The 27,644-nt window shown below is 35.8% G+C and overlaps 1 protein-coding gene and 1 pseudogene across 1 annotated transcript; one reads left to right on the top strand and one right to left on the bottom strand.

Moving 5' to 3' along the window:
* LOC132185276 (tryptophan aminotransferase-related protein 3-like) overlaps window positions 1–27,644 on the bottom strand; it is a 74,796-nt pseudogene that overhangs the window by 4,776 nt on the left and 42,376 nt on the right.
* On the top strand, window positions 2,926–14,918 carry LOC148584456 (F-box protein PP2-A12-like). Its single transcript, XM_088518693.1, has 3 exons — window positions 2,926–3,302; window positions 13,173–13,245; window positions 14,839–14,918. The coding sequence occupies exons 1-3, from the start codon at window positions 2,955–2,957 to the stop codon at window positions 14,880–14,882; spliced, it is 465 nt and encodes a 154-aa protein (XP_088374819.1). The 5' UTR covers window positions 2,926–2,954; the 3' UTR covers window positions 14,883–14,918.

Here is a 27,644-nt window from a genome sequence, read left to right as displayed (position 1 = left end):
GAGAGTAACATAATAAATATGTAACATATGAGAATTAGGAGAGCAAATAATACATTAATTTAATGCAAAACAATTATTTTAGTTGTCTTCAGATGTCTCAACACATGGCATATTCCAAAGTTTCACCTATGATAGGCCATCCTTTTCTGCCTGGTGGAAGCTTGGGGGAAATGGGTTTGTGTCTGTAAATGCAGAAGATCATGAAAGAAAGTGAAATGCTGAGGATTACAAGCTGAAGTGGATACCAAAGGAAGAGACCTATATCTCTCTACTCTACTTAACAAGAAATGACAATCAACAAAGGCCACTTTGGTGTTGGGCAAGAACCAGCAAACATAGGATATTAATAGGCAAAGAAGGTGTATACACTACAAGAAACTGACTCATCAGGGGCGACTTATTAGGGGCGACTTTATAGTCGCCCCTAATACTCAACTATTAGGGGCGACTTTTGAAAGTCGCCCCTAATAGTTATGTATTAGCGTCCACATCCAAGTGGACGCTAATAGCCGACCCAAAAGATGAATAATAGCGTCCACTCTATAGTGGACGCTAATAACTCGACCCTAATATTCTCGCGAGAAATATTCAAAAGGCGGGAAAAAGATCATTAGCGTCGACTTTCCAAGTCGACGCTAATGGTTACTTATTAGGGTCGACTTTGTCGACCCTAAAGAGTGTGTGGAGGAATTAAAAAAAAATAAAAAAAAAATAATTTTATTCACTAATAGCGTCCACTCAAAGTGGACGCTGAAGAGTGATCATTAGGGTCGACTCTAAAGTCGACCCTAATGCCTAAGTATTAGGGTCAACTTTGTCGACCCTAAAGAGTATGTGGAGGAATTAAAAAAAATAAAAAAATAATAATTTTATTCACCAATAGCGTCCACTCAAAGTGGACGCTGAAGAGTGATCATTAGGGTCGACTTTAGAGTCGACCCTAATGCCTAAGTATTAGGGTCGACAAAGTCGACCCTAAAGAGTGTGTGGTGGAATTAAAAAAATTAAAAAAAAAAATATATATTAGTCACCAATAGCGTCCACTAAAAGTGGACGCTGAAGAGTGATCATTAGGGTCGACTTTCAAAGTCGACCCTAATGCCTAAGTATTAGGGTCGACTTTGTCGACCCTAAAGAGTGTGTGGAGGAATTAAAAAAATAAAATAAAATAATTTTATTCACCAATAGCGTCCACTCAAAGTGGACGCTGAAGAGTGATCATTAGGGTCGACTTTAGAGTCGACCCTAATGCCTAAGTATTAGGGTCGACAAAGTCGACCCTAAAGAGTCTATGGAGGAATTAAAAAAAAAAAATAATAATAATTTTATTCACCAATACCGTCCACTCAAAGTGGACGCTGAAGAGTGATCATTAGGGTCGACTTTAGAGTTGACCCTAATGCCTAAGTATTAGGGTCGACAAAGTCGACCCTAAAGAGTATGTGGAGGAATTAAAAAAAATAAAAAATGAAAAATTTTATTCACCAATAGCGTCCACTCAAAGTGGACGCTGAAGAGTGATCATTAGGGTCGACGTTGAAAGTCGACCCTAATGCCTAAGTATTAGGGTTGACAAAGTCGACCCTAAAGAGTGTGTGGAGGAATTAAAAAGAATAAAAAAAAATAATATTAATCACCAATAGCGTCCACTAAAAGTGGACGCTAAAGAGTGATCATTAGGGTCAACTTTGCCCAAGTTTGTCGACCCTAAATAGTAGGTAGGAAAATAAAAAAAAAATTAAAAAAAAAAAAATTTTGATGCCCAATAGCATCCACTAAAATTATGTATATATCACTGCATTGTTTAAAATTTTCAAATAAAGTGACACAATATGCATCGTTAAATATAACAAAATAAAATTTTAACCGTAAAAGTAAAGCTCTCCCTTTTCACTTAATATTCCATATGTACAGTTGTTTCAATATATATATATATATATGTTTTTTTTTAAAAAAAAAAAGGAAAAATTCTTCTATTTCAATTCCATCCTCATAAAGAAAAATTTTAATTTGTATATATTTGCCATTTGGTTAGGAGTTTCATTTGGAGGATAAAGTTTTCATTCGGACTAATTTGAAAACTTCAGTTTTAAGTGGATTCCCCAAATGATTTCTAACCAAATGGGATTTAATTCCCCGAATGAAAACTTAATTCTTAATTCCCATTTCATAATTCATATTAAATTTTACATATCTAATAGTGTATATATATGATATGATGAATATATTGAAACAAAACTAAAGACAAATAAAAAGAAACAAAACTAAAGACAAATAAAAAGATTGAAACAATTGAAAATGAAGTTGAATTAATTCGATTGATCGTGATAGGATCAAATGATCGATCAAACATCCGATCGATCCTAATGAATTAGTTCGATTGATCGTGATAAGATCAAATGTTTGATCGAACATCCGATCGATTCTAGTGAATTAGTTCGATTTATTGTGATAGGATCAATTGATCGATCAAACATCTGATCTATCATAGTGAATTAGTTCGATTAATCGTGATAGGATCAAACATTCGATCAAAAATCTGATCGATTATAGTGAATTAGTTCGATTGATCGTAATGGAATCAATTGATCGATCAAACATCTGATTGATCCTAATGAATTAGTTAGATTGATAGTGATAAGATCAATTGATCGATCAAATTGAATACAATTGAAGGTTCAATCAAACATTCAATTGAACTATAAGCTTTTTATATTATCTTAGTGCATTAGTTATATTGATCTTATATTATCTTTGGATTTTGTATTGATCTTAGAATTAATTATAAGATAAATATCAACTTAATGATCTTTATTAAACGGAAATTATTAGTTAATATTATAATAATAAAAACATATTACCGGAGAAAATAAAGAAAAACAAAAATAAATAAAATTAAAAATTATAAGTATATAAAAATCTCTCTCTCTGCTCTCTGCTCTCTGCTCTGTTTCATGGGTGCCAGTTTCTCTGTTTTGTTCTTAGGGCCAATAGGGTCTCTTGGCTCTAATGGGTCTAATGGGTCTCTGGCTTTGCAACCAAAACCCAGTTTAGGGGACTTACCAGAGAGCTGTGTGGCCCTGCTTCTGGTCAACTTGGACCCGCTGGAGATTTGCAAATTGGCGAGGCTGAATCGGGCCTTTCGCGGAGCTTCCTTGGCAGATTTCGTGTGGGAATCGAAGTTGCCGTCGAATTATGAAGCTCTTGTGCGGGAAGTGTTGGGTGAGTTGCCGGGAAATTTGGGTAAGCGAGAGATTTATGCGAGGCTTTGTCGGGCTAATAGTTTGGATGGGGGTACTAAGGTATTGTTCTTTCTTGTTGTTTCTGTTTGTGTGTTGAGAAAATTTGGAAAAATTAAAAGATAAAAGTCCAATTCTAAGCAATTGTTTTTGATTTGTTGGGGTGGACGGCTTTAAGTCGTAAGATTGAAAATTTGTTTCGAGTTTGATCGGGTTGTATGTATCGGGATTCATTTAAGAGACTTGTACTCTTTTAAACGTGGGAACGAACATAAATTTTTTGGATTCATTTCCTGTTTGGATTCTGGAAAAATTTGTGAAAAGGAAAGAGAAATCAATTTTTTTTAATTTTATTTATTTATTTTCAGATACTGGTTTTTCATTATTTCGGACCAGAAATTTTTCTATCTGACTTCTGTCAAGTTGGTGTCGAATTATTGGTGTCGAATTAGAGTTAGCAATGTGGTAATTGTTGCAGCTTGGGTTATCCTATTGGTGACTAATACTATCCATAGTTTCTCAACTTCGTGTTAAGATCTTCTTGTATCATTTTTATCTTTTAAATTTTTATTCTCTGGGTCCAGGAGCTTACTGAATAAGAGAAATTAAAAAGAAAAAGAAAAAAGAGGAGGAATATAAACTGAAAATGGTTCAATCTTTCCAATTTGCACCACCATCTCTTCTTATCCCTTGTAAGGGCAGCCCTAAAACATCATAAATTTGTGTGTTAGACACATCATCATGTATAAGCATTTTGACTCTGTCTATAGGTCCAACATGCTTGTCACATTTCATTTTGTTTTGGGTCACTGCATTAGATATCTTGCATTTTGAGTTATATGTGACACTAATCTCAGAGTCCTTGTTATATATTTTTCCCTGCTCTATAAGGTATTTATCAAAAATAATAATTCATTATGTAATCACATTTATGCATATGTAAGTAATTTGGTTCCCTGGGTCTGTTTGGAGTGCGATCGATGGCAAATTATTGAAAGCCCACTGGTACTGCGATCGATCGCACTCCACGTGCGATCGATCGCAAAATGTCAAAACACCTTCTGGTACTGCGATCGATCGCACTCTACGTGCGATCGATCGCAAAATCTCAAAAACCTTCTGGTACTGCGATCGATCACACATGATTGTGCGATCGATCGCAGATTATTTTTTTTTTAAATTTTTTAGGACCATTAGCGTCCACAAAGTGGACGCTAATGGTTAACTATCAGCGTCCACTCAAAGTGGACGCTAATTGTTAACCATTAGCGTCGACTATGGCTTCCGTTTACATCACCTTTAGGGTCAAAAAATTTTGACTTTTAGGGTCGATAAAGTGGACGCTAAAAGTTATCATTAGGGTCGACTTTAAGTGGACGCTGATAGTTAATTTTTATTTTTTTATTTTTTAGGACCATTAGGGTTCACTTTGTGGACCCTAATGGTTAACTATCAGCGTCCACTTTGATTTGGACGCTGATAGTGAATTTTTATTTTCTATTTTTTTAGGACCATTAGGGTCCATTTTGTGGACGCTAATGGTTAACCATTAGCGTCGACTATGGTTTCCGTTTACATTACCTTTAGGGTCAAAAAATTTTGACTTTTAGGGTCAATAAAGTGGACGCTAAAAGTTATCATTAAGGTCGACTTTAAGTGGATGCTGATAATCACACATTTGATCATTAGGGTCGGACTATTAGCGTCGACACTTTTAGGGTCCAAAAGTCGACGCTGTTGTCAACAGCGTCCACTTTAGGACTTTTAGGGTCGACTCAAAGTCGCCCCTAAAGACCTAAATTCTTGTAGTGATATCTAGCGGGTGAATGAAAAGAGCACACAGCGTGCGTGGCACGCCGTGTGTAAAATTTTTTTTTTTTTGGCACAGGCGTGCACAGCACGCCGTGTGCTGTGTATCACGGTCCATATGTAGCTAGCTTCTTCTTTTTTATTTTATTTTATTTTTTAATTTCTTAGGTATATCCTCGCAGATTTGAAATGAATCAATCCATGTGTTTTTCGTCCAAAAAGGTAACGTCTATTGGTGTCACATAAAATTAAAATAATAATTTTCTAATTTTATTAAAAAATAAACTAATTAAAATCTAAAAAATAAAAAACCCCAATAGAGCACCCACTGCTGGGCCGCGCGCGGCAACACCCAGCAGTGTTATTTAATTAGTTTTGGAAAATAATTGTGCTTTAAATATAATTTTGTGCCCAAGTAGATTTTTAATGAGGCTTTTGTTAATTCACATTACAACTAGACGTTAGTTTATATATATATATATATATATATATATATATGTGGGTGTGTGAAAATTTTTGAAGATATCACATTCTTATCTTAAATATTTCAAAATTGTCAACACTGAACAAGATCATTCATAATGGTTTGAATATTGGCAGCCTTAGTATTCGGTTAATAATAGGGGTGGAATTAGAACTTTTAATTTAGTGACAAAATTTTTTTTAAAAAAAATTTAGAGGGAGAAAATTTAATTTTTAAAGTTCTATTTTTAAGAAAAAAACAGTACTATTTTTTTGGGAACCACCTTTTAGGTCCATTCGAGTCATTATCGGGTAGCTTGGCTCGGCTTGAGTTCGGCTAGACTAAATTCTTTTGCCCTCTAACAGTTGACTTAGCGAATCTTTAGACTTGGATTAATTAACTCTCAATATTCTATTTTGTTTTGGAATTTTAGTTGCATGGAATATGGCTGGTTTGCTTTTAATTAATTTATGATTGCTTCTTGTGAAATAGCCGTACCCTTACGGAGGATGAAAACCTGGTCAAATTTTCTAGAAGTTAGACTTAATATTTGAAGCAACTTCAAGTATCTATTATCCCTAAGAGGTAGCTCAATTGGCTAGGATCACGCCTAATGAAGCAGAGATCATTAACTCGAATCCCCCCTCTCCCTCTTATGCGGACATTTAAAAAAAAACTTCAAGTATCTATTTTAAAACAAGTTAGTTTAATTGGTGATAATATGCATGCGTGAGGCATGTAGTTTCACGTATATTAATTGTAATCTTATGGAAAACTATCTTATATATTGGCAGAGAAGAGGAAAAAGGAAACTAGCTTAACATTAAACAACCAAAAAGTCAAAAAATGTTAATTGTAACAAATTTAGCCACCCTAAAACCATTTTATATATTAAATTTTGGTTATTTTTCAACCTTCTTTTTATTAACTATTGTTAATAAAAAGAAGAATTCAGAAAGGTTACAACTGACTTTAGTTATGCAGGCTTTACAATTCAAAAGGGATGGAAAGTATGTAACAATTATGAACATACGAGCCAATAGGGGCGGAACCAGAATTTCTTATCGGAGGCCAAGGCATTAACGACGCTATGCCCCTGCCCCCTGGCTCCGTCCTTGCAAGCCAAACTAGAATTGTCTTGGGACTTAATTTTCTGAATCCAATTTCTTGCAGACATACTGGACTGTAAGTTCAACAAACAAAAATCCAGAATATTTTCCTGATTGAGATAAATTCAATCCTTCAAGATTTGAAGGGAGGGGGACCTGCACCATACATTTTTGTACCATTTGGTGGAGGACCTTGAATGTGCCCCGGAAAGGAATATGCACGACTAGAAATTCTTACTTTCATGTATAATGTGGTGACCAAATTCAAATTGGAGAAATTAAATCCGAATGAAAAGATTATATACAATCCATCACCTGTTCCAGAGATTGGCCTTCTGGTTCACCTACACCCTCTCAAAAATTAGTGTCATTTACATGCTCGACCCTTGTTTCTTCATTCCCCGTCGAGTTGTCTGACTCCGACTCCAAGTTGATCTCCTCCAAGAGGGGTTTGATGTTTGGGCCCGAGCATAGTGGAGAGACCAATTCCACGGGAATGGTGGTCGCGGTGCAGCGCCTACTGGGTTGATAGGTGGAGCCACTACCAGAGGCTTGACAGCAACAGGCTTGCCCTTGAGGAGGGCCTCGTACGCATCAACCGGGTGCACGACTAGCACCGAACCAGTCTTCCTCCGAGTAGCTAGAAGTTGGGAGAAGCTGGGTTTTTCTACCGCAGTAGGAGCCTCGGGCCCCATGGGTTTGGCCACTGTCATCTTCTTCAACTGGGGCCGCTCAGGCTCCTCATGCTCGTTGGTCAGCCTCAAGGCAGGAGTCTTCAAGGGCTAGCCTATCGGACGTTTGTCCTTGTTCGCAGCTGGCCTTCGAGAGGAGAAGTTCTGAGCAATAGCGGCTGGTCTGCTTGGAACCTCGGGCACCACATCCCTCACAGCCAGGGCTGACCTGTTCTCGATCTCCAAGCGCATCCCTTGGTGTACAAGATGTGGTTCAATTTGGCTGAGGAGACTAGATTCTTGTAATATATGGCATCCTTGTGAGCCCGAACCCATGCCAGGACTTTATTTACCCGAACTACCTTCTTGGTCAAAGTCTTCTCCAGCTAGACCAACTTCCCTGGTCGAGACTGGAAGTTGAAGAGGGCGTCACTCTTGGGATTCTTTGTGAGTCTGTATGCACACAAGAATTCTCGGACAGTGAGAGAATGTCCTTCCCCAAGAGTCATCGGCCAGAGGACCATACAGCCAAAAATTACCCTCTAGGCATTGGGCATGAGTTGGTGGGGAGCAACATTTAGACGGCTCAATAATTCCCGAATAACCATCGAGAAGGGTAGCTTGAGGCCTGCCCAGAACATGATCTCGTACAAGCATACCTCATTTTCATCAACGTGTACGATTGCGCCTTTCTTCTTGTCATCGAACCAAAGCTTCATTGACTTCGGGATGTAGCTATCTAGCCTGACTTGGTGCTTGTCGTCCTTGGTCTGTGTTAAGAATATTATGTTAGGGTTATTTACTTGTTATTTACTTCCTTAAGTATTATTAGTCTATTAAGTTTACCTTTCATTAGTTTACTAGGTTTACCATTCCTTAGTCTATCAGGTTACTTGCCTCTCTATAAATAGAGGCCTTTGTATTCATTATTATTATTAGATTCAATACAATGTAGTCCTATATCTCTTCTCTTCTCTCTCTCTTTCTTCCGCTTCTAATATATTATCCAATATATTTAACATGGTATCAGAGCTACTTTTCTGTGACCTTCAATAAACGTCTTTTTTGGCGTTTTCCTTTTGAAGAATTTCAATCTCGTCGCCCTACATCACGCGCCGCCAAATTTTCTGCTGCCTATAGTCACAAAATCGTGCTAGCCTATAAATCCGGAGCCGCTCAATCTATAGCTGCCACACACAGCCTCATCGCCGCCCAAAGGTGCTTTCAATTTGTTCACGTGCCGCCACGTCCGGTGGATCAGCCAGGTTACGGTGCCGTTCCATAGATCTTCCGCCAGTAGTCTCAATTCAGTCTAGAACGCTGCCAAAGGTTATGGGACGCGCCTCCACGCGCCGCCTCAAGTTCCGGTTGCTCCACCACTGCCGTTCCGCCACCAGCCGCCACGGTGGTCCGATCGCCTCTCCAAGACCACCGATCGATAGATCTACTCTCGGTGATTCCAGAACAGGCTCCATCTCCTCTATACGACACTGAACGCGCCCCCACGCGCCCATAGAAGTTCCGCGCGTCAGATCCACGCGCCAAGACCATGCCACCTCCGTTCGCGCGTGTACCACACGCGCCATTCACCAGACTGCCATGTCATCATCTGCCACGTCAGATCTATGTGCCACATCATCAGTGTCAAGTCTGAACTTGCCACATCATTAGTGCCACGTCAGCGTTGACTTTGACCTTTGGCCGTTGACTTTGACTTTGACCACTGAAAAAGTTGACCAGGTGTTTCATACCCAATTTTTCGTCCTGATTTCAAATTTGTGGTCTATTTTTGCTTTTGGCGTCTCTATATGGCAGAAAACAAGATTCTTCTCCAAATTTAGGCGTTTGTTTTATGCGGTTCAAGTCGGTTCATGCATTGTTCAATTCAATTCCATAGCGTTTTCTTTGGCGCAGTTCAATCCGATTAATTCTTCTTGCAGTAGGCATTCTCAGGTCAAACCAATATTTCCTCAGGTTCATGGGTTTTCGGGCCAAAGAAACCCATTTCAACCGGCCCACTTATGCCTCGTCAAATACCGCCATCACCGGTCACTGCAGTCTCTCCTAGGCCATTGATCCATTACTAGAGAGAATTTTTTTTGGGTCAGACCCTTCAACGGTCCAAGGGTTTCCAGCATGATTAGCTTCTTCAACCGGCCCTCTCTACTTAGCTCAGCCAACTAGGCAAGACGGTCTACTAGTTAGATGGGTCAGACTTTAGTTCAGTCGACAAGGCGAGACGGTCCAAGGGTTTCAGGCATGATTAGCCTCTTCAACCGGCCCTGCTTATCTCAGCCGACCAGGCGAGACGGTCTACTAGTCAGACTTTAGTTCAGCCGACAAGGCGAGACGGTCCAAGGGTTTTAGGCATGATTAGCCTCTTCAACCGGCCCTGCTTATCTCAGCCGACCAGGCGAGACGGTCTACTAGCTAGAACTTTTTGGTCAGACTTTAGCTCAGCCGATCAGGCGAGACAGTCCAAGGGTTACGGGCCAAACAAGCCCCTTTTAATCGGCCTTGCTTTTCTCAGCCGACTAGGCAAGCTTCTTCATTACTGGTATATGGTTTTCAAGTAAAATTACAACCAAGTGAAACAAGCTCCAGCTTAAATGCATAGCTCAATTCAAGCAGAATCCATAGGTCTCTAGCAACTTTTATGGCGTTACTTCGGCAACTCTTTTGGCACAAGCAGCTTCTTCGGCGAATTCCTTTTTCTTTCCCTTTTCGTTTATCCAAACTCAAGTTTACACATTGAGTTTGAGGGGGGATGTTAAGAATATTATGTTAGGGTTATTTACTTCCTTAAGTATTATTAGTCTATTAGGTTTACCTTTCATTAGTTTACTAGGTTTACCATTCCTTAGTCTATTAGGTTACTTGCCTCTCTATAAATAGAGGCCTTTGTATTCATTATTATTATTAGACTCAATACAATGTAGTCCTATATCTCTTCTCTTCTCTCTCTCTTTCTTCCGCTTCGAATATATTATCCAATATATTTAACAGTAAGGATAGCCTTCCACAGTGCTGGTAGGTGTTACCCAGACCGCAGTCTGAATGAGAACTGCCATCTTGACCCATTTTGGTGAGTGTATGGTGACAGATGAGTCCGATCTACCATCGGTTTGATGGTGGGGGGTAAGAAGAAAGGAGAGTTGCAGAGCTTCAAAAGGCGAAAATGGAGTTCGGCAGGGTAAGGGCAAGAGAATGAAAATGAAAGAAAAATGAAAAAGCGGCCCCTTTTATATAGTGTGTAGAAGATGGGTCGGCGGCACTTGGATATCCTCAAGAGATAGCATGCGAAGCCCTATTTGCCTTGGAAACATGCACAATAAAAGCACCGTAAAAGACATGCCTCTGCAGACGATGACGTGTGACAGCCAAAAGAATGACCACACCAATGCTGACACTGATCTTCGGGAAGATCAAACACCTCAGTCAATTTTGGGGGGAAAATTCCCGCCAAAAATTTGAAATTCGAATTTCCCGCCTCGATACTTTCGGAAATCCTCTATAAAAGGGGATCGGGCTTCGGGCTTCCGAGGACCGACCCATTCTGAATTACATGAATTTTCATAGTCACTCGGACCAGGAAATTGGGGGTAACTATTGGGTCATGGATTGGCCACGTAAGGCCCAACATACCTCAAGGCCCAAATTTGATAAATGAACTTGCTAAGACTAAGCCCATGTGAAAGCTCGGTAAGCCCAACCCGACAGCTAGTCAGTTCACAAGGCATAATAGTCTTATGCCGAAGACATGTCGGTCATCTCACCAGATAGATATCTATTATCCCTATACAAACGAGGTAGTCTATCTCATATCTAAACAGCTATCTACTCTCAACAGAATGTAGCCAAGCTGTCAAGGCCTAAGCTATACACGAGTGATAGAGAATTACTCGGGCATCTCTATCTAGAGGCAACAAGGCAAAATCGCTTATCCCATGATCTCAGGCTCTTGAGATCAAAGGGCGGCTAACATCCATATCTTTTTCCAATAACTGCACAGCAGATATTCAGGGATATGGAAATCGAAGCGTACGAGGATCAACCAATTGCTCCATGCCTATAAAATGCAAGTCTCAACTCAACTTTGAGGTGATCACAACTCTTGCTCTCTAGCTCTTTGTTGCTTATACTTTCTTCTCTCAAAATACTGACGTAGGCATCAAAGCTTCCCCCGCCGGCACACTACTAGTTGCTCTGATCCTTTTGTTTGTTCTTTTAGCAGCCCGACGCCTCCTCGGACACCATAGCAAATCCTCGGCGAGTGTGCCACGTCATTGCTCGGAAAACTGTGTATCAACAGTAGTGTTTATTTCTGTTCTTTTTTGGTCGGTTTTGTATGGGTTGTGTAAGGATTCATAAAAATAATAATAAAAATAGACTTATTTTCTTGTAGTATTTATTTATGGCTTGATGATTTTCATGGTGGGTTTTGTATGAATTTTTGACAATTTTTGGTGGGTTTTGTTTGAAACAGGTGTATCAATGAGATAAGGATTCATTTGATTTTTTGTAAGGTTTATTTATGTGCTTGATGATTTTTCTGGTGGGTTTTGTTTGAAACTGGTGTATCATAGAGGTAAGGATTCATAAAAAATAAAAAATAAAAATTTTGTCAAGTTTTTTGTAATTTTTATTTTTGTGCTTGATTTTTCTGGTTGGTTTTATATGCGTTTTTGACAAATTTTTTGGTGGGTCTTTGTATGAATTTGTTTTTGATAATTTTTTTGTTTGGGTTCTTGATAATACTTTTGGTGGGTTTTTTTTGTTAGTTTGTTTTTGTGTACTTCAGTCTTGGAACATGTGTTTAAGAGAGATTTGGTGCGGTTCTTGGATTGATTCATCAAAAAAAAAATTGATTTACTTTTTTATTTAGTGTTTAATTATTTATGTGCTTCATTATTTTTTTGGTGGGTTTTTTTTGGGTTTTTGACATTTTTTTTTTTTTTTTTTGGGTTTTGTTTGAAGGGTTCTTGATAATATTTTTGGTGGGTTTTTTTTGTTAGTTTAATTTTTTGTGCTTCAGTTTTGGAACATGTGCTTAGCAAAGATTTGGTGCGGTTCTTGGATTGCTTCATCAAAAAAAAATTGATTTAGCAGAGATTCGGTGCGGTTCTTGGATTGATTTGTAGTGTTTTTTTTTGTAAGGATTCATAAAAAAAAATTGATTTCTTTTTTTGTAGTGTTTATTTATGTGCTTGATATGTTTTTGGTGGGTTTGTATGGGTTTTTGACAAACAAAGATTTGGTGCGGTTTTTGGATTGATTCATCAAAAAAAAAAATTATTTCTTTTTTTGTAGTGTTTATTTTTGTAAGGATTCATTAAAAAAAAAAAAAAAGATTTCTTTTTTTGTAGTGTTTATTTATGTGCTTGATATTTTTTTGGGTGGGTTTGTATGGGGTTTTGACAATTTTTTTTTTTGTTGGTTTTGTTTGAAGGGTTTTTATAATATTTTTGGTGGGTTTTTTTTTGTTAGTTTGCTTTTGTGTGCTTCAATTTTGGAACATGTGCTTAACAGAGATTTGATGTGGTTCTTGGATTGATTCATCAAAAAAAAAAAAAATTTTGATTTTTTTTTTTTTAAGTGTTTATTTATGTGCTTGATGATTTTTTTGGAGGGTTTGTATGGGTTTTTGAACCTTTTTTTTTTTTTTTTGGTTTTGTTTGAAATAGAGGTGTATCAAAGAGATCTGGGGATCTAGAGAGTGGAGTTACTTTACTTTTTGACAATTTTTTTGGTGGGTTTTGTTTGAAACAGTGTATCAAAGAGATCAAGAGAGGGAGTTAGTTTGCTTTTAGTGCTTGATGATTTTCTTGGTGGGTTTTGTATGATTTTTGACAATTTTTTTGGTGCGTTTTGATTGAATCAGGTGTGTATCAAAAAAGTTTTCTTTGAAATAGAGGTATCAAAGAGATCAGGAGAGGAAGTTACTTACTGCCATGGTATGGATTTCGTATAAACAACTATTTTGTTGAGTGAATTAAGAGATAGAATAAGTTAATGAGACATAGGAAATATATAAGTATTTAATTTAAAGGGGAAACCACATTTTACTCCCCTGAACTACAATACCTTGGCACGTTCCCCCCACGAACTGCCAACTGTGCTACTTTGCCCCCCTAAACTACCATTTTGTGCCCAAAACCCCCTTCTGTCCATCACTTTGTGCGACTTTGCCCCCATGAACTACAACACATTGTCACTTTGACCGTCTGAGTTAACGGCTTTGACTGATGGAAGGGGGTTTTGGGCACAAAATGGTTGTTCATGGGGGCAAAATAGCACAGTTGACAGTTCATGGAGATAAAATGTTAAGGCGTTATAGTTCATGGGGGCAAAAGGTAGTTTTCCCTAATTTAAAATATGATTAAAATAATGAATGTTGGTAAATGATAGTTTTCCTTTCGTTCCTTTTATTTTTATTTTTTTCCTTTGACCGTCTGAGTTAACGGCTTTGACTGACGGAAGGAGGTTTTGGGCACAAAGTGGTAGTTCATGGGGGCAAAATAACACAGTTGACAGTTCAAGGAGAGAAAATGTTAAGGCGTTATAGTTCATGGGGGCAAAAGGTAGTTTCCCCTAATTTAAAATATGATTAAAATAATGAATGTTGGTAAATGATAGTTTTCCTTTCTTTCCTTTTATTTTTTATTTTTTTCCTTCTTTCTCCCCTACTACTCATGCTATCTTTCTTTTTCTTTTTCTTTTTTTTTTTTTTTTTTTTTTTTTTTTAATTTAATTTAATTTTTATTTTTTATTTTTATAAAGTCCACTTAACCTCCTCAAACTACAACTCCATTGACAATCTCCCCCCACACTATCAATTACGACAATTTACCTTCCCAAACTACCAAAACAATGACAATGTGCCACCAATTTTAACAAAATGACAAAATTACCCTTACTAAAATAAAAACAAAAATACTAAAATTTAATATTTTTGTTCAAATTTTAAGGATATTTTTGTCTTATTGAAAATTCTTTAAGGATAATTTTGTCATTTTGCTAGCATTGGGGTACATTGTCATTGTTTTGGTAGTTTAGGGGGTAAATTGTCACAATTAATAGTTTGAGAAATAAATTGTCATTGAAGTGGTAGTTTGAGTGAGTTAAGTGAACCTTTTTTTTTTTTTTTTCTTCTATTTTTCTCAAACTTTCCCACTCCACTAACATTTCCACCACTCCACTAACTTTTCCACTCACATTTTTCTCTCATTTTGTTTTTCCACCACTCCACTGAACTCCCATTTTTCTCTATTTTGCTGTATCTTTATTCTCCTACACCCGCATCTTCATCAATCTTTCCAACACCTTTCTATATTTTATTTATATTATTTTTCCCATGTGGCCATCACCTCAATACCACTCATGCTTATTTTGTTTTTACTTATCTTCATGGGTCCAGAAGATAGCAGTAAAAGCATTTAGCTCCAGGACTTAATGATGTAATTTTTGGTACTTAAAAAAATATTTTTCATTTTACATACAGAATGATGTTTCTATTTACTGAGAATTCGACTCACTTTCTCTCTCAGAACTTTATAAAAAAACAACCCAAGTGAAGTCATTGATGCTATAGGCCAAGGAAACTAGAGACAAGCAACATCTAGAAGAGGAAAGGAATAAAGTTATAAGTTTATTTAATGTGTTGTAATATTATTATGAAACGATATTATGGATTAGTTTTGTTAATGGAATTATTATAACCTCGTGACAAATGGGTAATATCTCCTTGCTACGGGAAGGGGATGTAACAGAGAAATTTCAAGTGAAGTTGCGAAAATAAATTGAGAAATGGACTTTATGATTCTTCCATTTGCGTCTCGACAGACAGCACCTTGATAAAGGGTTGATTTTACATGAGAGTCTTTCTTTTTTTTTTTTTGCCCTTTCTACTTTTGTAATATTTTTATATTATGCTATTACACCCAGGAAATTAAGCACGTGCCTTGCACATGCCATCCTACTAATATTTCAAAAAGTCCCAATATTCCTAATTCTATGTTGTTGCTAAAACCCTTTCAAGGCATTTCTATTTATTCATGAAGAATATTCAACATTGAGAATTTTTGAAGGGGAAAAATGCAAAATCAGTCCATGAGATTTACCTTATTTGCAATTAATACCATGTGGTATGAAAATGAACTCAAAGATTGAAGTATACCCAAAAAATAATTTAGCCCCTACTATCAAATTCCATTTACTGACTTAACAGATTCTGATAGCGTGAAACATTAGAGGCAATAAAATTGTGATACTTGTCCTATTTAGATCAGTGTGATACTAACAGAATCTGTTAAATTAGTTAATGAAATTTGATTGTAAAGACTAAATTATTTTTTTGGCATACATTAAGGACATTTGAGTTCATTTAGATACCACGGGGATCTAATTGTAAATTAAGTAAACGACAATGACTAATTTTACGTTTTTTCTTTATAAAATATGACATGTAAACTTTTGTTACAATTTCAGGAAGAAAAAAATAATTATCACATCACAACTTTTATTATGAGTTTTTCAATCATTACATTGGATCCAGAGTCTCAACAATTTGGTGCCTAAATTTCTAATAATCTGGACAATAAATGGGTGAGTTTTTATGGGATAATATGAAGTTGGATTTTGACTCTATTTTTTTTTTTAAAAAAATAAAAAATAAAAAATGGTAGGCCGGGGAGACTAATTGTAGCTATCCTACCTAGATGTGACCATAGTAGCACCTACCCACTGGGAGCAGCACAGGAGGGGTCTAGACGGTGAGAACCAAATGCGCTTTCTCAAATTCGACTGAGCCATAGTAAGATCCAAACCCACCAAGACATCAATAAAAACTAAAATAACTAATACTAATTAGGCATACGTGGGAATGCGGAGATTCATATTAATAATTCACTCATCCTTATCCTTTCATTTTGCATTATTGCTCCTAAAACTTGATTCACGCTGCAGCAGGTTCATGAGTGTTTCCAACCACTTTCTCCTTTTCTGTTTTCTTTTTCTCCTCTCTTCAATTTTGGCGTGGAAAATAATAATAGGTGAACTGTTCAATAGTAGAGTAGTCTAAGGAGAGATAAGATGAGTCTGCCATCTTCATCCCTTTGTCATGTTGTGTGTGTAGATGGCACTAATTTCTCAATCCTAATTGCTTTGATGACCTAATGAAATTTAATGAGTTAACTTCATTATATATATAGGGTGGGATCGAATACATACTTTCTCAAGTGCTTAAAGAATTAATTCAGCTCATTATATACTCAAATATTAAAATAACTATGCAGTCTATCCAAAAAGTAAAATAAAATACAACAATGGCTGCCACAGCTTCAGCTGCAGCTTTCTTGCTCCAACTGAGATTCCAATCACCACCCACGTACAAATTTCTCATAAAGAAGAGATTAACAAACGTGGAAAATGCCGACCAAGCCAAATTGACGGAAACATTTGCCTTATTAATTAGCAATGTTTTCTTTTCTTTCAAGCTCGTTTACAACTGTTTCAGTCTGTTTGGATACCCTCGTTTTTTTTTTTTTTTTCTCTCTCTCTTTTTAAGACAAAAGAAACATGCATGTGATAAAATGGTTTTAGCTGGCCCAGATTAAGACAAAAGAGACATGCATGTCATAAAATGGTTTTAGCTGGCCCAGATTGATGTGATTGTCAGGACAATAGTCTTTGTCCTGTCCCATCTTTTCTGCTTCTAGTTAATTCAAATGTCGGCGTTCAATCATGGAAGCTATGTCTAGGAGAGAATTTTTCTATTTGTGACTCAGATTGGGCAACGTGCCCTAATGACCACAGGTCCACCATAAGTTTTGCTTTTTTTCTTGGTGATTGTCTTACTGTTTGGAGTGCAAAAAACATAAGCTGTGATCTCTCGATCTAGCATTGTAGATGAATATAAAGCTTTATCACTAACCACAGCTGAACTCTTTTGGATTAAAATGCTATTCAAAGAGATTGGCATCTTTCTCAAAGTATCCCCAGTTCTATGGTGTGATAATTTGAGTGTTTTAGCCTTGGCATCTAATCCAGTGTTTTATGCTTGGATAAAACACATTGAAGTGGACTATCATTTTGTTTGTGAAAAGGAACTAAATCGTGATATTCTTATCAAGTTTATATCCACAAATGATCAAGTTGCAGATGTCTTTACTAAAGGACTTACATCATCATGGTTCCTTTCTCTTAAGTCCAAGCTGATGGTGATTCCTTCACCCATCAGCTTGCAGGGGGTGTTAAAGGATATCAGGCAAACAAGCAGAACCGTGTGCGATTGAGCGCAAACAGTAGTGTGCGATCGATTGCATTGACAAAAAAGATCGCAGATTTACAAAACCGTGAGCGATCGATCGAGTGCAACTGCGCAAGCCTTGTCAGTACAAGAAATTTACTCATTAGGGGCGACTATAAAGTAGCCCCTAATACTCAACTATTAGGGGCGACTTTTGAAAGTCGCCCATAATAGTTAAGTATTAGCGTCCACATCTAAGTGGACGCTAATAGCCGACCAAAAAGATTAATATTAGTGTCCACTCTACAGTGGACGCTAATAACTCGACCCTAATGTACACGCAGGAATTATTCAAGAGGCGGGAAAAAGATCAATAGGGTCGACTTTCTAAAGAGTAGGTAGAAAAAATTAAAAAAATAAAATAAAATAAAATTGATGAGCAATAGCTTCCACTCAAAGTGGATGCTAAAGACCAATTATTAGGGTCGACAAAGTCGACCCTAAAGAGTAGGTAGAAAAAAAAAATAAAAAAAATAAAATAAAATTTATGAGCAATAGCGTCCACTCAAAGTGGACGCTAAAGACCAATTATTAGGGTCGACTTTCAAAGTCGACCCTAAAGAGTAGGTAGAAAAAATAAAAAAATAAAATTGATGAGCAATAGCGTCCACTCAAAGTGGAAGCTAAAGACCAATTATTAGGAAAGTCGACCCAAATACTTAAGTATTAAGGTCGACTTTGTCGACCCTAAAGAGTAGGTAGAAAAAATAAAAAAATAATAAAAAAATAAAATTGATGAGCAATAGAATGGACGCTAAAGACCAATTATTATGGTCGACAAGTCGACCCTAAAGAGTAGGTAGAAAAAATTAAAAAAAAATAAAAAAATAAAATTGATGAGCAATAGTGTCCACTCAAAGTGGATGCTAAAGACCAATTATTAGGGTCGACAAAGTCAACCCTAAAGAGTAGGTAGAAAAAATTAAAAAAAAAAAACAAAAACAAAAATTGATGAGCAATAGCGTCCACTACCAATTATTAGGGTCGACCCTAAAGAGTAGGTAGAAAAAATTTAAAAAAAATAAAAAAATAAAATTGATGAGCAATAGCGTCCACTCAAAGTGGACGCTAAAGACCAATTATTAGGGTCGACTTTGTCCACCCTAATACTTACGTAGAAGAATTAAAAAATAAATAAAAAATAAAAATTGATGACCAATAGCGTCCACGAAAAGTGGACGCTAAAGACACACTATTAAGTCGACCCTAAAGAGTACGTAGAAAAATTAAAAAAATTAAAATTGATGACCAATAGCGTCCACTAAAAGTGGACGCTGAAGACACACTGAAAGTCGACCCTAAAGAGTAGTCCAAGCTTACTTAAATAAAAAAATAGAAAGCAAAGTAAACTAACAAATAGTTTAAAAAATTGTTTACAAAATGGTTTAAAAAAATGACCAAAATGAATATTAAGAACCTCAATGTTCAAAAAATGGTTAAAAAATAGAATAAATTTTTTTGTTATTATATATGTGTAATTAAAATTTATAACATAGATGGACCTTTTTTTTTTTTGAAAAGTAATGTATAACATAGATTGACTTATAACATACATTGAAACTAAGTCTCTAGATACTTAATTATTGTATTAGTATGTATTTGTATATTTATATCATATTATATATGTATAATTTTTTATTATATAATCAGTTGATTTAATAATCAGTTGATCATGTCATATAATCATATAAATTATAGTGATAATACATTATACTTAAATATTATGAAACTTAATTCATGAAGAATAGGACAAAGTTTTCTAAAAAAAAAAAAAAAAAACATTATTAGATCATGTTCATATGTATTATCATTCTAATTACACTAGATCATACTTAATTAACTAATTAAGTATGATCTAGTGTAATTAGAATGATAATACATATATATCATCGTATCATTGTTTTTTGAAAATAGTTAACTTACTTAGTAATACTTTTTTTTTTAAAAAAATGGAACTTACTTAGTAATACTAAGTTAGTATATATTAACAAACAAGTATATATATATTAAGTAACATATAATTTGTTTTTGTCAAAATAACTGGCATATAGTAAATTATACTAGGTTAGTAATTTAATATATTAACTTAGTTAATATGTTAGTTTATTAAATAACTAGTTATTAAGTATCTGGGTACTTAATTGTTGTATTTGTATGAGTTTGTATACTTCTGACTTATGTCATATTATACATGTATATTTTGTTATTATATAATCATATGATTTAATCATCAATTGATCATTTTATATAATCATATAGATTATAATGGTAGACCATATGATGTAACATTTAACTTATAATGATATCTACAGCATAATACTCTAAACATAACAAGAGCATATATTTCTAAACAAACACATTGTTGATTCTAATATTAATCACTTAATTTGTGATATATATAATCATATGATATAATAATTCACATAATCTTTAGATCATGCGATCTACCACTTAGCTTAATATATAGTAATACTAAGTTAGTATATAGTAACTAACAAGTATGTATATTATATATTCATATATATATAATACTCATACAAATATTAAGTAACATAATTTTTTTGTTTGTCAAAATAACCTATAGTTAATTATAGTAAGTTAGTAATTTAATATATGTTAACTTAGTTAATATGTTAGTTTATTAACTAACTAGTTACTAGTTAGTATGTCAATACTAATATATAACACACACATGTATAATAAAATAAGTAATATACATAGAAGTATTGAGTAACATTTACTTAATTATATTTACTTAATATATATTAATTAACTAAATAATATGTTAATTTATGAACTAACTAACTAGTTAGTATGTCAACTAATACATACACATAAATATTAAATTATTCATATAACATATACTATTTAATTACTAATATATATATATATATATATTGACCAAAAAGGAGAAAAGTAAAAATAATACCCAAGATCTCACAATCTGACCAATAAAGTGCATATAAAAGTTGGAAATATATATATAAAAGGAATTAATTGAGGAAAGTGGTAGAACGACCCCGTTTTAGGGAAAATTTTTGCCGGGATCCATCGATTATATTTCGCACAAAATTTTTGTTTCCCTCGCTCACCTCCCTCATCACTCTCACTCTAGATATTTCGCACGAAACTTGTGTTTCCCTCGCTCACCTCCCTCATCACTCTCACTGTCGATCTCACTCTCACTCTCGATCTCTCTCCCTCAAAAACACCCCCTCTCATTCGATCTCTCTCCTGCTGCTCACCTCTCTCTCACTCTGGCGCCTAGTGACCCGCACGGTTGGCCAACCCACCGGCCATCTTCTCCAGTCGAAACCGGCCGGCCATCTCCCTCTCCATCTCCCCGATCGATCGACGTATCCTCTCTCTACGGCGCCCAGATAGTGCTCTCTCTCTCCGGCCAGCGATTATTCTGCCATTACTGTTCCTGCACTAGTATGTCTCTCTCTGTCTCTGTCTCTGTTTTTCTTTGTCTCTGCTGTCTCTTTAAGTTGTCGATTTGGGATTGTAATAGTCAGATTTTTGATGTATTATGATTTTTAGGAGAATTAGGGATTTTAAATTCAGCAAAATTCTTGATTCAGTTTTGGGGTTTGTTTGAGTTTCTGGGTTAATAAACATTAAACCCATTAAGATATTTCAGTTGCAAAGCAGTCAAGGCACTTGAAAACTTGATTTTTGAAGATTGACAAATTGGGGTTGTGTTGAGCTCTAAATTGAATCATTATATATTTTCCTTTTAAAACCAAATGATGCCTTTGATTTTCCCCTACATGCTTTGGTATTGCCTTGGATAAAGGGCTTGAGTTGCAGGAAGGGGGTTTGGGTGGAGTAATGCAGGTTTATGCATGATGAACCTATTGAGTTCACTCTAGAAAGATGAACAATAATCAATGAATTATTTTCGGCTGTCAGGTTCCACTGAGAATCAAATTGAAAATTTTAATCCATCGTTCATTGCAGGTTTATGCATCTCATGGGAGTCATCCCTCTACAATAAATGGTGAGAGTTTTTTCCCTCATTGTACTTGCTCTTAATTTTCTATAGGTCACCTGCATTGACATACGTTATATGGTGGCCTAACACATCATAATTCTGCTGAATATGAATAATAGAGTTGCAACATAAATTACCTTAACTTTATAAGTTTTAGTACGGTACCAAAGATTATTATATGTATTGTTATAAAAATTACCTTAACTTGAAAGTATTAGTTTGGTTTTCCATTCATTGGCATTATATTAGTTCATATATTGGTTTAAAGGTTCTTTGAATTTCTTACTGGTTATAAAAATGAGTTCGTAGAACTTCAATCTTAGTGATGTTTTGTGTTTCTTTTACATCCCTTCCTATGCTCATACCATACATTCATCATGGTACATACACATTGGAAGAACTAAAAATGGAGGCATTCATGAGAAGTTTGATGCAGAGCCTGTTGGTAATGAGGACAAGATGAGAAAATACCAGTTGACATAGTTATTCTGTCTCTCCTGTATTTCATTCATAATCAACATATCTTTCCTAGTTTCTTATGTTTTTTAATTTGAAGCACCTTTCTTTCGGCTATTATCTTAATTTTGTTATTTGTTGAAACACATTATATGCTTGTATGGGCATTAAACTTCTGAGAAATTTGCTTCTTTTAACTCTTCACTATAGTTCATATTTTTCCTGCAAAAGTAATTAGGGCAGATGCACCTTTAACTTTTCAGGTTTTAAAGAGGAGGTTTTCGGGCTTGCAAATGGTGAACTTTTTCCATAATTTGGAATTGTGCAAGATGCTGATCGTCTTGATGCAATTCGTGCAATTCGTAATGTGCCCTTTTGTATAAAATGCATCCATATTATCCTGGGTTAGCTACTTGAAAAGTGAGCTGCACATTAAGATACATGTGTGCATAAAGATTTTCTCTTTGTTTATTTAATGTACTTGTTTCTTTTGCTGATTTAATTCAACTTGTCGCAATGCCATTATTTGATACTGCATTACACACTGGAAGAAATTCTTTATTGACAAGCTATGCACAAATCTTAAGCTGTCTCTCAATTTCAGGTATTGCTCGTTGCTTTACTTTTGGTGGAAGTAGGAGCAGGGTGCTACACGATCCTACGATTCAGCCTCGATCAGATTTATCCAAGGAACAGTACATGAAGAAAGATGAGCTGACTACTGTAAATCATTTTCATGAGAAGCTTCTGAACCTGAAGGATTTGATGAAAACCAAGGTAAAAGCAAACTTGCCTGCCCAGGTTTTCTTATCATTTGTGTGCTTAATATGAACTTACAACACAACAGATGCATGTGCATTATTAGACTTGTATACATTTATATTCACTATATAAATTCAGGCTGGACAGAAGAGGGCTGAGAAAAGGCACAAGTTCATGGAGGAGTTTCTAAAGGAGTTCTATGAAGAGTGGGATGGGAGAGCTTAAAAGAGAAACCTGTTGTTACTGTCAGCAATTTGATCCTTCAATTTAACACAACAATGAAATGATTTGATTTCCTAGTTCTTTTATATTCCAACAACACATGGACAAAACGCCAATTATGTTTTGGATGAATGGACTTTGCATGTTATTGAAATGGAAATAATTTAGAATGCCAGAATTTTTTTAGCTAAAAGTATGAATATTTTTTGTTGTTGGAAAGTACATGTATGTTCAACACGGATAATTTGGGAAGCTACTGAAGAGCCAAAAATTCTGCAGCCTCTATGTTTAGAGCGATATATGTTAGAAATATTGTAGTTAGGAGTTAGCCGATATATGGTACTGATACCAGTGTTCCCTGGGTCTGCGATCGATCGCACTCCAAGTGCGATCGATCGCAATACCAGAGAGTTGTCAAGTAGGTTTTTTATATTTTGCGATCGATCGCACTCCAAGTGCAATCGATCGCAGTACCAGAGAGTTGTCAAGTAGGTTTCTTATATTTTGCGATCGATCGCACTCCAAGTGCGATCGATCGTAGTATCAGAGGGTTTTCAAGTAGGTTTTTTATATTTTGCGATAGATCGCACTCCAAGTGCGATCGATCGCAAAATGTCGAAAACCTACTGGTACTGCGATCGATCGTACACAATTGTGCGATCGATCGCATATATATATTTTTTTAATTTTTTAGGACCATTAGGGTTCACTTTGTGGACGCTAATGGTTAACTATCAGCGTCCATTTTGGTTTGGACGTTGATAGTTAATTTTTTTATTTTTTTATTTTTTTTAGGACCATTAGGGTCCACTTTGTGGACGCTAATGGTTAACTATCAGCGTCCACTTTGGTTTGGATACTGATAGTTAATTTTTTTTAAAATTTTTTTAAAGACCATTAGGGTCCACTTTGTGGACGCTAATGGTTAACTATCAGCGTCCACTAAAAGTGGACGCTAATGGTTGATTATTAGCGTCGACTATGACTTCCGTTTACATCATTTTTAGGATAAAAACATTTCGACTTTTAGGGTCGATAAAGTGGACGCTAAAAGTGATCATTAGGGTCGACTTTAAGTGGACGCTGATAATCACGCATTTTATCATTAGGGTCGGACTATTAGCATCGACACCTTTAGGGTCGAAAAGTCGATGCTGTTGTCAACAGCGTCCACTTTAAGACTTTTAGGGGCGACTCCCCCTAAAGACTTGAATTCTTGTAGTGTGTGCGATCGATCACTGTGACAGAATCCGTGGTGGTGTAGAAACTCAAAACCAATATGGAAAGCACTCGATGAGTGCAGAATCCCAAAACAAATATGGAAAGCCTCTTGAGGTCTCTACTGGTCGTATCATAAGGACACTCTCTTGATACTACGTACAGCTCACAATTTGATTCAAGAAGAGAAGATTCACATAAGTGTGCAGCAAGAAAGAACAAAATCCTGAGCATGAGTTGTAAAGTAGATTTTTCCTAGTTGTTTCAGTCTTAGGTCAATTTGTGTTGTGTATATCTATTGCGTTGTAAAGTTAACACTTTGAATAAAACCTTTATCAAAGTTTTCATCTTTAACTATTCGGAAAAAAAAAAAAAAAAAGAACCTGGATGATTTCAAAACCTTTTTTTTTTTTTTTTTAATAATAGAATTGATGATTAATTTTTCATTTTTATTTCAAAAATTAATGTATACATATTCATAGCAAGACTTGATGACACCGAATTTCGCATGGGTCGGACTGAGCTAATTAGAGCCACCTGCAAAACAAGAAGATAATCACAGAAGTAGTATCAGCCGTGGCCAGCGGGGGAGAGAATTCTTAACATTTTCAAATATCTCCATAACTTGTGGAGACTGAGGAGATATTTTAGAAATCAATAGATGGGGATGCTCAATTAGTAGTGTTAGCTATTAATCACCCCTCCCTTTTCTCTTCTTGGTCCTTTGCTAATTGTATTTCTGACATTAGTGTTTTTTTATCCTCCTTTCCTAGTTGGAATGCTTCGAAAAGTGTCTAGATGTGCGAACTTTCGTGCACATGCTTTAGCTAAGTGGGCTGCCTCCCATCTTGTTTTTGAAAGCATTCCCATAGGATCTCTCATTCTCTCTTCCATCCGAATCAGAAGTGATAAATACCCTCCATTGTAACATTTTCCCTCATTTATTTAGAAAAAACAGATGCCGACGTGTCGCCACCCTGGCCCACCTCTTTATAAAGTTAAAGTAGTTGGCAATCTTGTGTCAATGTGATGTTGTTTTGAGATTCCATTTTATTTTTATGTTTTTTTTCTTTTTTTTGCTGGGTTTTTCTTATTTTTTGTCGTACTTGTTGATAATGTTTACAATATCTATATCCCCTTTACAAATTAATCAACCTTTAAAATGTAAATTATCAAGCAACAAAGTCACTAGTTCGAATTTTTCCTTCACTTTCCTTGTGTGAACATGTCAAAAAGAAGAAATATATATTCATAAAACATGAGCCTCCAATTTGCCTCCAATTTGTAAGAGGTTATATATATATTTTTAGAAAAATGGAAGTAAAATGTTGGATTTAAGATTCTGGTGAGAAGAAAGTGGTTGTTGGAAAAGATACAATCCAAGAAAATGGTGGGATCTAAATTTATAATGGCCATTATAAATTTATACAGGAAAGACAATGAATAAAAACGGCATTGCCTACTTCAAAATGCCTTACGGTGGATTGACATTTCTTACAAGATTGAAGATGAGGTCTGAAACCACCCTCATGCCTTGGGGTGGTCTGGCCACCCCCAAAAAGCTCAAAACCCATTCTTTCTTTGTTTTTTTTTTTTTTTTTTGGCGTTTTGTGGGTGGCCGGACCACCCCTTGGCAAAAAATGGGGTGGTTCGGCCACCCCATTTTGGCCAAGAGGTGGATGGAGCCACCCGGATTTTTCTTTCTTCTTTTTTATTTTTTTTTTATTTTTTTTTTATTTTTTAATATTTTGCCTTTTCTTTTTCTTTTTCTTTTTCTTTTTTAAGAAAAAAATAATAATTTTAATGCCAAAAACGGTGTCATTTTGGGCTGGGGGTGGGTGCTGTAGTTTTTCAACTATTTTGGAATTTCAACTGGACTGAGTGATGGTATAATGGGCAAAAAAAGTCAAACCGTTTGAGTTCAACGTTGAGAGCTAATAGAGGGATTCAAAGTGCGAGCAAATTAAAGTTCAGGGGTTCAAAGTGAGAGATTTGAAAGTTCAAGAAGGGTTTATCCAATCGGCTGGAAGTTCAGGGAGCCAAACTGAAGTTTTCCCTTAAAATAAATTAGGAGGCGTGCACGAGGAACGAGCAACACGTTCTAAAGAACATAATAATTTTTTTTTTTTTTTGCATTTTTAACATTTTTCAAGTCTTATTAAAAGGTCGTTAATCACAATATTGGTGCTATAAACTTAGCTTCCAATAGTGCAATTTAGCAAAGGAATAGGTCTATATGTTTCTACTTTACAAGAAGGGAAAATATATAATAAGTGCCTGAGTCAACCCTTCAAAATTTTTAAATCCCTAAGTTTTTGTTTCCGACTTTTTACTCCCTAGGTTAATCGAAATATCAATAAAATCCTTACCGTTAAAAGTTTTTAATAGCCGTTAGTCTGGGTCAAAACGCACCGTTTCACCTCATTTGAGGGTGGTTTCGGTCACCCCCTTGGCTCCAAAGGGGTGGCTCTTGGCTCCATGGGGTTGGCCGAGCCACCCCCAGTGCCCCAGTACCCACTTGGGGTGGTTTCGGCCAACCCCTTGGGCACCTTGGGGGTGGCTCGGCAGCCCCCATCCGGCCAAACGGCGACCCCCCATTTTTTTTTTTTTTTTGAAAAAATATATTTTATTATTATTTTTTAAAATAATAATAAAAAAATTTAATTAGGTGGCCACATCATCACTGTTGACATGACCACTTATGCCAAATGTCGAATTTTAATTGGTCCACATGTCAGTGACGTGGACTTCCGTTAAGTCAACTAACGGTCAATGGATGGAAGGACCAATTTGGTCTTTATCAAAATTACTGGTACCTTTGTGATAAAAATGAAACCCTAGGAGAGAAAAAAAAAAAAAAAAAAAAATGAAACCCTAGGGGGTATTAAGTATTTAATCCTAAAATAAATTGGGAGGCTTGTAGGGACGCGTTTTAAAGAACATAATAATTTTTTTTTTGTATTTCTAACATTTTTCAAGTCTTATTAAAAGTCCATTAATTACAATAATGGTGATATTAGCTTATCTTTCAATAGTGCAATTTAACAGGAAGATGTTCATATCTCTTTACTTAACAAGAAATGGCAATGAATATGGGCAACTTCGGTGTTGGGCAAGGACTCTGTATAGCTTGGGTGGCTTCGCTATAGGGTATTCTGTCCCTAGTTAATAGGACATTGCGTGGTAGCATGATCAAACGATAATTATTAAATAAAAATACAGGTTGCACTTGTTCCATAATTTTAATTCAAACTATAATAAATAAATTTGAGCTCAAAAATGTTAATAAATTTGAGCTCTACAATTATTAAATAGAAATACAAGTTGCACAAGTGACATGCTTTCTTATTATTTCTTAGAACTCCTTGTCCAACGGGTCGTTACACAGTGGT

This window comes from Corylus avellana, chromosome 7 (genome assembly GCF_965113065.1).
Source record: "Corylus avellana chromosome 7, dhCorAvel1.hap1.2, whole genome shotgun sequence".
Classification (NCBI taxonomy): domain Eukaryota; kingdom Viridiplantae; phylum Streptophyta; class Magnoliopsida; order Fagales; family Betulaceae; genus Corylus; species Corylus avellana.
This window is presented reverse-complemented; position numbering and strand designations above follow the sequence as displayed.

What these genes read in the sequence shown, in the direction of transcription:
- LOC148584456 (XM_088518693.1), top strand. Translation starts at nt 2,955, where the DNA reads ATGGGTGCCAGTTTCTCTGTTTTGTTCTTAGGGCCAATAGGGTCTCTT. An exon ending in GTTTGGATGGGGGTACTAAG is followed by an intron (nt 3,303 to 13,172) that starts GTATTGTTCTTT and finishes TGATTGAATCAG; the next exon opens with GTGTGTATCAAAAAAGTTTT. An exon ending in GGAAGTTACTTACTGCCATG is followed by an intron (nt 13,246 to 14,838) that starts GTATGGATTTCG and finishes TTTCTCTCTCAG; the next exon opens with AACTTTATAAAAAAACAACC.